The sequence below is a fragment of the Gymnogyps californianus genome, chromosome Z, assembly GCF_018139145.2.
Source record: "Gymnogyps californianus isolate 813 chromosome Z, ASM1813914v2, whole genome shotgun sequence".
Lineage (NCBI taxonomy): Eukaryota > Metazoa > Chordata > Aves > Accipitriformes > Cathartidae > Gymnogyps > Gymnogyps californianus.
This window is the reverse complement of record NC_059500.1, coordinates 58,057,155-58,069,368: the sequence shown is the minus strand read 5'-3', so window position 1 is coordinate 58,069,368 and position 12,214 is coordinate 58,057,155. Positions and strand designations below refer to the sequence as shown.

At 37.4% G+C, this 12,214-nt stretch overlaps 1 protein-coding gene across 1 annotated transcript in view; it reads right to left on the bottom strand.

Annotated features, from left to right (window-relative positions):
- Positions 1-11,600: 11,600 nt before the first annotated feature.
- SV2C (synaptic vesicle glycoprotein 2C) overlaps positions 11,601-12,214 on the bottom strand; it is an 83,628-nt gene continuing 83,014 nt past the window's right edge. The window contains exon 12 of the mRNA XM_050913186.1: positions 11,601-11,784. Within this exon, the coding sequence (XP_050769143.1) occupies positions 11,601-11,784 (184 nt within the window). The remainder of the gene's footprint in view (positions 11,785-12,214) is intronic.

Genomic DNA, 12,214 nt, shown 5'->3' with positions numbered 1-12,214 from the left:
TCTCCGTAATACGGTTTTTGGTTTTTTTCCCAAGCTATTTTGCATGTACAGCTTTAGTCTGCAATAGTAATACAAAATCATTACTGAAGTCCTAATCAGACCAGTTAGGTCCACTCTGAGAGTCAGAAGTAACATGACGTGAAATGCATCTGCAGAAAGAGTAGATTCACCTGTATACTGTGAAAGTTTACGTATAGTGCCACCAGAAAACATACAGAATGGTAAGATTTTTAGTTCAGCTTATTATTTTTAGGGAAGTCTATGAGTCTATTTAAGCCAATGTTTCTTTTCTCTGCTGTCAATCTAAAGTGCTATAAAAAAGTTCCAGAGATGACTAAACAGGATGGGGAGAGGTTCAGGTTAGATACTGATCTCACATCAGCCTAAGATATCACGTGCATAACTTTACAATTGCAATGGATTAAGGAATAATCACAGTCTACCTGGCATCCTAGTGGAAAGCAAAGCATATGGAGGATGCACATGATATATTTTAAAATTTGATCTCTACTATACACAGTGCTGGATACCACAAAATGCCTCCTCCTCTTACATTTGCATCCACAGTCTCTATGTACTTGTCTTGTCTCACACTATATATATATATATATAGACAGACAGACAGACAGACACACACACACACACACACTGTGCTCTGAATTAAGCATCACCTTTTTGCTAACATAACTGTGTCAGCCAGGAGTATATACACTTATACTTGCAAAATTCTTCAGAGAAATGCAGTCCTACAAGCCAAAGTGTACTTTTTGCAGGATGATGTGCTCCAACACAAGATTCCCTGCTACTGAAGGTTTTCTAGAGATTAGGTGAAGTTTCTGAAAGGTAGCTGTGAAGAATATGTGCAAATGTTCTCCCACACTCCCTTTTCGATTGCTATCTTCTGCACAAAAGAGGTTGATTTCTTCCCAGAATGAGACTAGGAGACATAAGCATAAAAGCTGCATCTCCACTAGAGGATGAGAGCAGTGTAGTTATACTACCAATCCCCTTCAGGTACCCTGCAGGTACATGAGGGTGTACATCTAAGGAGACTTAAAATATGGATTAGTACTTCTGTTGGTTGTACTTAATAAACAGAGAAAGTTTTGTCTGTAGTGTACCACAAAAAACTCCAGTTGTCAAAGGACAGTCAGAAAATCATACATGTCCTTGGTTGTTGGGTTTGCAGACAGTGCTCTTGCATGGGCTGAAAAATGCTTCAATTCACATGTAGCTTAACTTTTCCCTATTGGTGACACAGCTGAAGAGGCCCATGTGTTTTGTTTAGTCCATCATCTGTTTGGAATAACCTATATTTGGAAATGTATTTCTGATCCAGCCATGGAGATGGCAGAATATAAATAAATCAGCAGTTTTTTGTTATTTCAAAGCTACCACACTTGATCTGTTGAAGATTTTCAGAGGCCCTTAGTGCACAAATGCAATGAAGAACTAATGTTGTTGCAGTGCTGCTTCAGTTTTTTGGGTTTGGGTTTTTTTTGGTGAATACCAAGTTCTTATGGAACCACAGTTTATTGTATAAATTCCCATTGGCCTTTCGGATGCATGGATCATCATACCTTGCAGCAGTATGCTTTTCACATAGAGCTAGATTAGACCCTTCAGGTGATAACATACCCCTGCAGTGCAGTTCTGTAGTGAAAGGCCAGATGTCTCTTTTGTGCAATTATGTACCATAAAAATATGAATCCCATATGGTTAACTAAAGAACTTTGTCTCTTGCAAGCATAGCAACTTTTACTCTGTCGTTTTTTACGGTCATCTACATCTCTTTAACTTTATTAACTTGTTCCATGTTTTCTTTTAATACATGTTCAACCTCTATTACAGGCAATAAAGATGAGATACATAGAGAGCCTTTATAAAAGAACTAATTAAGGTAAAACAACTGTTTTCAGTATTTTGTGGGTAGTGAAGAATGATGTTCTGGCTATCATCACACCTGATATGTATTGCAGAGAACAAATCTTTATTTGAATATAGTGGAGCAAAAAATGCCCCTTTATTAATCTGATGTACACTAAATAACTTTGCATTTGTTACATGGATGATAAATATTTGGCAGATAAGTTTATAAACACTTCCATGTTTTATAGATTTATACTGTATACAGTCATCCTACACAGAGCATGCCCTTTCACAAGTATACAGACAGCTTTCCTCAGGGGACTTAATCAAAACACTTGGTCAAACATTTTGGAAGTTGGCAGTCTGACACAGAGGAGCATACTGGAAAGATGAGTTCACATTTGTACCAGCTGGACTTGAAATGAAAAATTCAGAACTCCAAAAGAGAGAATTTATCAAGGCACACATGCAAACACATATATACAATAGTGATGACTGTAACCTGCTTCACAGGAGATCACACACAGCAGTAAAGAAAACAAACAAAGAAAGAAACAAAGGGGTCAGGACCATTGCCAAGATCTTGTTGCAGATTAGCAGATTTGGAAGTAAACAAGTATAAAGGGGAATTCAACTTCAAAGTAGCTCATTACTGTATATACAATATGTACATGTTTCCTTGCATTAAGAAATGGAGACCGCTAGAAATGGTTATGATTTTCTTGACAACATACGCACACTAAAATGCCTGTGCTTTTGTACACTAAAGACAGTTTGAAAAATTGTACTTCCAGTTGGCTTAGAGCAGTTGGCAATTTGAGTGGAAGTTTAGTAGGAGAAACCGGGAGCAGAAAATAGCTCAGGAAAAACTAGGAAAGAGTACATCTTTTCCTTCTGTTGCTCAGCATTAGAAAATGCTAACAAGTTTTTAAGATAATCAGTAACCTGACAATGCCAGTAAACTACAGTGAAGGCAAAGAGCTCTACTTTCAGTACCTCACCCTTGATGCCTGGCTTCTGCACAGATGTCATTACACTGCAAAGGAAAATACCCACTTAAAAAAATATCTAATTATGTATAGTACATTGTCACATATATTTGAGGCCAAGTATGAGACACAATTTAGTTGTCACAACATTTTGCAGCTGAGGGTGATACAGGAATTTTTTTGAAAGTTTTAATTGGGATTTTTAATACAATGTTCTACAGAAAATGGCTAAAATAAGCTGTCAGTTGATTCATTAGGCTTGCAGCATGAGATGCTATTAAAAATCATTTTACTGTTTGGGAAACGTTACATTCGTAAGAAAAAGCCAGGCTAAAATTATTCATGTTAAAAATAAGGGCTGAAAGAACATATTTCTCTCACAACAGCAATACCAGCATGACAGTATACACAATAATGTATTTAATATTTTTGAAAGAGAAAGCTAAGATCCCGATCCTGCAAATTGCTTCACTGATTTGAACAGGGATCAGTTTACACACACAATACTAGTTTCATGTAACACTTTGTAGGATCCTAAACCACTAGGAAGACAATAAATGCAGTCACTAGCAGCTTGGTGCATTTTTTTTTAACTCTTTAGAAATGAGCTAGCTTTCCTACATGGCTAATTTCATGCCTGCTCTCATTTTTGTTGCAAATGCCAGTAAAAATTTCATTTCACTAGTGAAGCACTAACGAAATCAGTCACCATATCAGAAGTGATCTGTGGCAGGACGAAACAGGAAAGAGCTGTAAGGTTTGTCCGAAAGAGGTGATGGGAGGTTGTGTTTTGTCAGTCACTCTCCAAATCTTAATATTCTCTTTTTCCTTCTAAACTATTGACTTTAATCTATGTTTACAAATTTCCACTCAGAAGGTGGTATTATCTACTGTTACTTTGAAGCTGAACGGCAATTTTCTACTTAAAACTGTCTATTCATGATTACAATTAAAAACTATATGCTATAGTCTCACTCAGTGAGTATGTTTTCCTTTTGGAAAGACCCACTACTTTCCAAAAGTACTATCCTGTGAGCATTGCTACCCTTTCATAGTCTCCTCCCAAAGGTTTATTATAGACTGGTATTCAGTTTATCAACTCATAGAACACATGGGAAAAAAGAAGAATTGCAAGCTGCTTGGGTTGGTTTGTTTGTTTGTTTGATTCTTAGTATAGAGTTGGCTTTCCTATAACAAATATACATTGTTAAGTCCTGTGGAAAGAATGCACCCTTTCTTCTGCTGCTTTCTTAGTTCTGTGGCATGTGTTGATGTCCCCCACCAGAGGAAGCACACTGCAAAGAGTGAACATCCTGCAAAGAGGGAAGGAGAAATGTAGCAGATGCCAGAGCTTTTGAAAGAGCTCTCTCCACCCTCACTGCTCTGTGTGCATGTGCTGCTATTTTCACCCTGGATTTGCTCGAATTATAGCTGCATTTATTTTTTACAGCACTAATTACTGTAGAAGATCTTCATGAGTGTTAATCATTAATTGAAAGACACCCTGGCAATGGCTCTGTTTCAGGCTGGTCAAAGATTGCTGATAAGAGCAGCAGCAAACAATTGTTTAGCCACATTACTAGAAGGACAGCAGCTATGTATGCAGAAGCAATGAAAAGCATACAATACAGGAAGACACAGACATATTCTAATATGTTACACAGAAGTTAACATGTTGAGATCCACATGGAACATTTTGAAGGACTTCTGGTTGAATAAGACAAAATTCATAGCTTTTAGGATTTTACGTATCTAAGAGTGCTGTCTCCTAGTCACTGGAACGTGACCAGTGCCTTTGCATGATGTGCTGTCTTGCTGTTTGGCACAGTGTGGTGGGGGAGGTCATTTTTCAGACCATTTCAGGAGTTCCCTTCCAATGATCGAAAGCTAATGGCCAGCTAATATGAATCTTGGCATCCAACAATTTTGCGCATGAATAAGCAAAGGGTTCTGCACAAGGAATGGAGCAGGATGTTATTTGTGTTCAAAGCATAATGCACAATGCAGAAAGTAACACGTAGTGTCATTGAGAATGAGATGAGAATATGGTTTGTAAGTCTTACATCAATCTGTGTTATAGGGAGGTGTGTGTGTGTATATGTGTGTATACTCACCCACACGTGTGTCTGTATATGTATTCACCTCTAACTGTGTAATACTTCTTTACAATATACAGTATTATATAGCTGCAGGCTAGGATTTAAGGAAAACAGATGATAAAAATAAAAGTAGTTGAACCCTAGGCTTTGAAATCTTACTCTTCATGGTTTGCATTTAATTTGATTTCATTTCATTATTTTTTCCCAACCCTCTTCTTTTGAAGGATCACCTTTTAACTGGGTAAGACAGGCCTACATGAGATTCACAAATGGCTTTTATCACATAGCCAGTGGGGGACAGGCATATATTTACAAGGCAGACATTAAGAGGAGAGAAGACAGGTCTTATAGGTTAGAAAACATGCAGTATTACCAGAGAGAAATGCTAGGTGACAACTCTAGCTCTACACAACAGATGAAACTGGAACAACAGATAAGACATCGGACTCTTGCAAAGTACTGTGCTTGTGATGAGTTACGAGCGCTGTCCGTTAGCAGCAAGTAGCTTCAACTTGCTTGGTCAGAACTACTGGTGAAAACTGAGTGGCAGGTGGTAGATGTTCAAAACTAGAAAGTATGAGGCTGAGCAAAAAACCAGATCCTTAGGATCCAAGTGAAATGAGCTTAGGTGGCTAGCTGTGGAGAGAGTGATGAAAGCCAGCCTGCCAGCAATTTCTCTCTCTCACTTGCAAACCAACGTGTCTGGCTACAGCTCAGAAGTGTTGATGGCCAGAGTAGGGGCAAGATCTCTACAAATCTTCTCGGTTATGTGGCATTAAAATGTATATTCATGAATACCCTGGGTGGAAAGGACAATACTTTTGGCTCAGGTCATCCTCATCCAAATACTTCTGGTGTTAAGTAATCTCCAGTCTTTGGTTATTGGACTGTGTACTGGTCAGAAACAAGCAATCTGTTCTAGACCTTTGTCAAGCAGGGAAGATCATTTACCCCAGAAAGCAACTACACCTATATTTTTCCCCATTCTTTTCCTAAGTATTTTGGTCCTAGTCAATGTAGCTTGTGTGTATGTTGTGGGAGGAGACTGACAATAATTACTGCTTGATTCATTTTTAGTTGGGCAGGATGTACTCCAAGGGTTAGAAAGCATGGCTGCATATTACAGGCCAGCATCTTTGGAGATAATTCAACCTACTATCAAATAAGAAAAGTAAATCAATCAGGCCCATTTTGTTTTTTTCCTGTTTCTGACATGCTAAGTCACTACATCAAAGAAAGGTCCTGAATGTGGATGAAGTCCTGTACAATAATCTTACACATCTAGAGTAGGACTAAATATTGAAAGATCCTTCCTTTGCAGGAAGAAGTAGGATATTCACCACTGCAACAAAAATAAAGAATGCGGATAATGATAATGGATCCAAAAATATTTTGTATCACTTTGTTGAAATTACAAACATTAGAAGAAAGCAAATGAGGTTGATTTCAGCATATGGACTGGTTGTAGACTGGGTGAGGGTAAGTGAAGGTAAGGGAGATCTGCAAGTAGCATTATAAATTGATGCTTTCTATTTAATTCAGGTACTGAACTGAGTTCCAGATTTTCTGGCTAACATGTCTCTGCTAATTTCACATCACTGCCTGATCGCTGTCTTGCCTCCAAACTGCAGGCAAAAGTCTGTCTTTTCATGCTGCATTTCCTGAACTAACAGCATTGGAAAGTACTAATTCAGGCAAATACCTAATATTTTACAGTAAGTTTAATGAACAAGAAGGCAGGAAAAGCAGAGGAAAAGCAGTCTCTCAGACGTGTTTTCTTCTGGAATATGATTACCGAACATGTGTTTTCTTTCAAGACTCCAGAGGAAGTGGAACATTTCTGTTTTCACTTCTTGTGTCTTTGACCCCCTGAGTGCAAGGATTCATTTTTTAACATTGTGATTGAAATTTCAATTGCATTTCCAGGTTATTAAACAGGAAACATGGCTTGTAGGTTATATTAGCATGATATCATCTTGTTTAGGTAAAGAGGTGCGACTGGATGTAAACATCTTTCTCTGACTAATGAAGATCATTTTAAAACACACAACGGGGAAGAGAGTTAAAGCCCAGCACACAGAGGCTGTCCATATGAGGGTCTGAGGACTATATCATATTGCTAAGAATTGGAATCAGCAGTTGTGCCTCGAGCAGTTACAGGAAGATAAGACTCCATAGTGGTAGAAAAAGAAAACAAGAACGGAGAATAATATTTCCTCCAAATGGAGCTGAGCTAGGTGCACAGACAAGAAGATTCCCCCATATCTGCACCCACAGCAGAAGGAACCCAACAAGGGCCATTCTGAGAGGAGACTTGTATTAGTTCAGCCTTCTGGATATGTAGGGAAATGCGGAGGCTGGCTGCCTCAAAAGGGTAAGATTGTCTGAAAGGCTTTTGAGCTTGCTTTCCATCTTGGTTTAAAAAGGGATGGCCAAAGTGCAAAAGATATGTGGCAAACCTTCTTATTGAATGTTACTATGAAGTCAGAAGCAAGTGAAAGGACAAGCAGCGAGTTTTGACTTTCTTTAAGATTGGCCTTCTGGTAAGAAAAGCAATTTGGGATGGAATGAATGGAATGGCATGAAGAGAAAAAAAGCAGAGCTTCAGTTAGCAGTCTTACTTTGCCCCAATTTTCTAAGATAACGAACAAAGAGTAGACTACTGGAGACATCAGGAAGGAGGGCTAACACTTTTTCACCTGTGTTGAAGTTTTGTAGTATACATCTGTGGAATGGCACTGGCTGAAATCAAGCATAGAGGAAGAAGGCTTCCCAATACATCATTCATTAGCAATCCCCTTCAGTGTTCCAGAAACCATGAACAGCTAGTCCTGGTTCCCTTGTTAGGAGTCCATACTCAACCATCAATGCAATGCAGACCGAATGTTGTAGTGCATGCTTCCAACCAACAAGGTGCTATCATGAATATAGCCAATGAGTAAAATGCTTTCAAGAAATAAGTCTGCTAAGTCAAGCTCTACTATCAGACAACCTGTAAGGAGTAAAACTAATTAAAATAATTTTTTTTTGCCAAAAATGAAAGCATGTGGTCTCTTTTGCAGACAGTTTTCAAATTTTGAAGTAGTTGATCACCATGGTTAATACCATTCTAAATGCTGTCAGTCTTCCCTGTCTTCAGGGGCCATTGTACTTACTGTCATTGCTGTCGTTGAGATGAACCTTTTGGCTTTACAGGAGAAGAGTACTAGACCTTATATCCTACTTCAGTTTAGACTGAAAGGAGTTTCCAATTAGTAGTCAGTCAGTTCAGTGGCCAAAACAGACAAATAAGCAGTTTTGATTATATATGTTTGATAGCTCTGATACACAAATGTTATAAAGTTCGGTTCTCTGTGGTGTATCAGGGATCTAACCAGGCCGCTAAGTGATTCTTTGTGTGACATATAACTGAATAGACATAGAAAGAAGTGCAATTCCTACTGTCCAATATTTATTACCTGAGATTGCTTTGGAAGCTGCAAAAAAAGACAGATTCACTAAAGACCAGCCAAATCACTTTTGCTTATAACGTAAGTAACATTTGTGTCCAGATCTCCATAAATTAAGTATTTTTGTCCCAGCCTGCGGATTGTACCTATCTAACCAAGTATTTATAGCTTGAAATTGCATTAACTTCTTTTGTCTTTATGAGATAAATCTTTGCTGCATTGAAGCCCAAACAATTGATTGTTCAAACAGCTTGGATGCTGGCTTGCACACTAGTTCAAATCTGTTGAGTGAACTGGCTCACCAGCTAGGGAAATTCTAGTTTTAGATTTTGTTTAGTATGTTGGAAACGTTCATGGATTTTTCTTTGTTCATCTCTTCCATTTACTTTTTCTCCTCTTTTGTACCCACTATTCTTCTTTTTCCCTTTTCCTGCCTTAGAACTTTCACTCTAATTCTGGACCATGCAAGGTTCATGTAGTTGGGAATTTTGTTCATCTTTATTAATTCCTGTTGTTGCTATATTCCACCTCATCCAGACTTAATCACATACTTATGACATAGACAGGATTTACAATAAGAACCAACATTGAAATCAGCATAATTTTATATGTAATGAGATTTTGGTGTGTTAGCCTTGAACCGTAGCCCTCAAAAGTTGAACCTCATTTTTCTGTGGCCCATTTCCTCCACACTGGTCAGGTGGCATGAAGTGTTGGATCTGGATGTTTTTCGGAATTACATACAGAGATGGACAGAATGTTCTACTTCAAGCGGACAGTGCATAGCAAGACAATGTAATCTTTTACCATTGCTGTTGATGTTTACTCCAAACATGTACAGAGGCTTCAGATTTCAAAATAAGTTGTGCAGTAAGTACAAGGAGGTGGACACATGCTACTAATGAATGGCACAGAGAAAGAGGGCTCAAATATAATTCTCATTGGAGAAAACAGCCTTGAAATAATACTAAGGCTATGACCAGTGGACAAAAGCCACAGATGTAAAACTAAGGCCAGCATTTTGTTCTTAACCTGGAACTTGGTGAAAAATAATTCTTCCTCCTTTTTTTTTTAACATAGTTTAGAAATTTAAAAGACATGTTTAAGTCAGATTTAAATATAAAATATTTAATCTCCAATATCTTGATGTTGTATATTCCAAAATAAACACACTTCCTAAACTTTGTTTCTTACTATATCGTATTTAAATTATAAAATGCCCACTAGTTTTCCATGCTCATGCTTTTTTAATTCAGCCACTTTTCTCATTTGTTAATAGCTGAAAACCACATCTTGGGCTAACATTCTGGTGCTACAATGTGTAGCACAGGCTTTTGTTAGTAACTGAAAAATGTAACTTCTAGAATCAGTAAATAGTGAACTTTAAATGTAATGAATGATCTTCTTATGTGGACTTTTACCGACTCTTCCAATATGACTAAGATGATGACTGACACAGAGTGCAGTGATAGATATTACTACCCAAAGCTAAGTTCACATATATGAGCAAGAGAAAAACTAATGAAAAAAAAATCTATCTTCCTACACGATGACCTTATCTGAGAATCTAATTTCTTTGGTAATGATTCAATTGCCTAATAAACGTTGTCAGACATAATTAGAAAAAATACTGATACTTTTTTCCTTGTGTTTTATACCAAGTTTGTTCTTTGAAACTTGAAACTGCAAATAGTTCATCAGCTGATACAAGTTGTCTTAGCTCCACTGAAAGCAATGTCAGTTTCTGTCATCAGAGGATCTGCCCTTTTGGTCTGCTGATTTTATAAATGTGTTTGTATTAAATTTTTAATGCTAACATTTTAAAGAGATCCCATAGCCTTTTGCATAGCAGTAGGACTGGTGGGAACTCTTTACTGTAATCCAGAACAGTCCACAGCATATCGCTTAGAAGGAATATATTTACTATCATTTACTCTCTATCCTTGTACTTGGTCTAATAAAAACTTACCACTCCCTGCAGCCTCGCCATGGCTTCTTTCCTAATGGCCTTTCAGAGAGATATCTGAAAGTGTTAAATGGTGAGATATCTCTAGAACTATTAAAAATCAGCTGAGAAAATGGTTATATAAATAAGTGTATAAACTGTGAAAATAATGAACATGGTTTTTATTATTGCTTTTCTTTGTTTTGATATTATCTAAAAAAAAATCTTTTGAGATGTTTTAATTACATTATACTCTATATTGAAGTTATGACCTGACTAAATTTGCTAGGTGGCATTCTATGGCCACATGTTTTTATAACCACTCTGTGACAAAGAAAAGAGTATTAGAAGTGTAAATACCAAACAAACTTCTGAAAGCATCTTACTTTTCAGATAGTTCACTAGCCTAATTCTTCCTTTATTCATACTTACAGCAACGTGAATATTTGCATTTATTCACTCATGGCTTAAGAAAAATTTACTGTTTTAAAATGGCAAAAATATTCCAGATGCCACAATTGAGAAGAAAACAAAACTTTTCTGGACAATCAGCAGCAAAGAGTGGAAGTGTTTATTTTGTTATTCTCTTTGCTGCTTACCCATACAGGCTTTTCATCTCCCTGCAGTAGCTATTGCCTTCTCCTCAGCAAATATGGGGTGTAGCTGGTAATTAACTTTAGATTTAATCTCCCTAAAAAGGTTTCCAAGAAAGAGGCTTTACCACAAGTTTTTACCATCTAAGCACAGCTGCAGAAGGTCAGAATTCTTAGTCCTGATGTGTTCTGTAGAGTTTCCTGATTAATGCTGCATGCATTGATATATTAACATTCTCTGCACCAATACTGTTAAGTAATTGACTTGCATGTCTGTGCTGTTACAAAAGCTCACAATGCCATGGTCAAATTTAGCATGTATTTTTTAAATAATATGACTGCTTGCATTTTAAATATCTGATTATCAGTATGGTTTTTACCTTCCTGGACATGTCACTGAAAGTGTTTTAAGAGGTAGCTTTGCAGTTTGAAGTTAAGTGGTTTTGAATAGCAATGTATGCAAGCAAACAAAAGTGAAATTTTAAACTTTCATGCAGAAGTTTCTAAATCTCTGCCACTCCAAAGTATCTTTTGAGTTTAATTTCTGACATCTGAGCACTCTAATAAGCGTTGAGAATCTGAAGCCTTTGCACCATCGGTCAGGAGAGTTGACATTTGTACGAAGAAGGAAATAAATAGTAAATGGCTTTTTCCAGTTACATCAACACCTGGGTTCTTGTGTCAGGAAGCCGAAGTCCTACCAGACCTCCACATACTAGAACAGTAGAAGCAAGGAGAATAGGGATTGCTTTGGTAATACCAACAAGGGAACCGAATATTAAGTTTCCAAGTACAGCTGCTGCTTTGCATAGCGCGTTCAAAAAGCCAAAGCCTGTCGCCCTAGAAGAGAAAACAGAAGACAGTTAAAAAATAGGTGAAAGAGTAAAGCCTTTGAGACAAATCCTCAGTGGGAATAAATCAGTATAGCCCCAATATCTTAAACAGAATTTATGCCAACAAGGATTCTGTACTTGTCTTTATAATGCGAAATCAAAGCTCAGCTGCTAGAGCAAATTCATTCTGTTGCCTCAGGGACCAAAACATGAAATGAATGACTGAATAGGTAAGTTTACACCTGTACAGTAGAACAAAGGACTTGCAAATGGAAATTCAGTAACACTTAAAATGCTGGATTAGGAGACAGGAGGTGATTTGGGAAAGAAGGCATCAGAATAAAAGGATGATCATCTTGGGACACTGAATAGAAATGGATTTCTTACAGGTGGTATACGTGTTCAACCAGGGCTTTTTCAAAAGGGTAATGAGACCT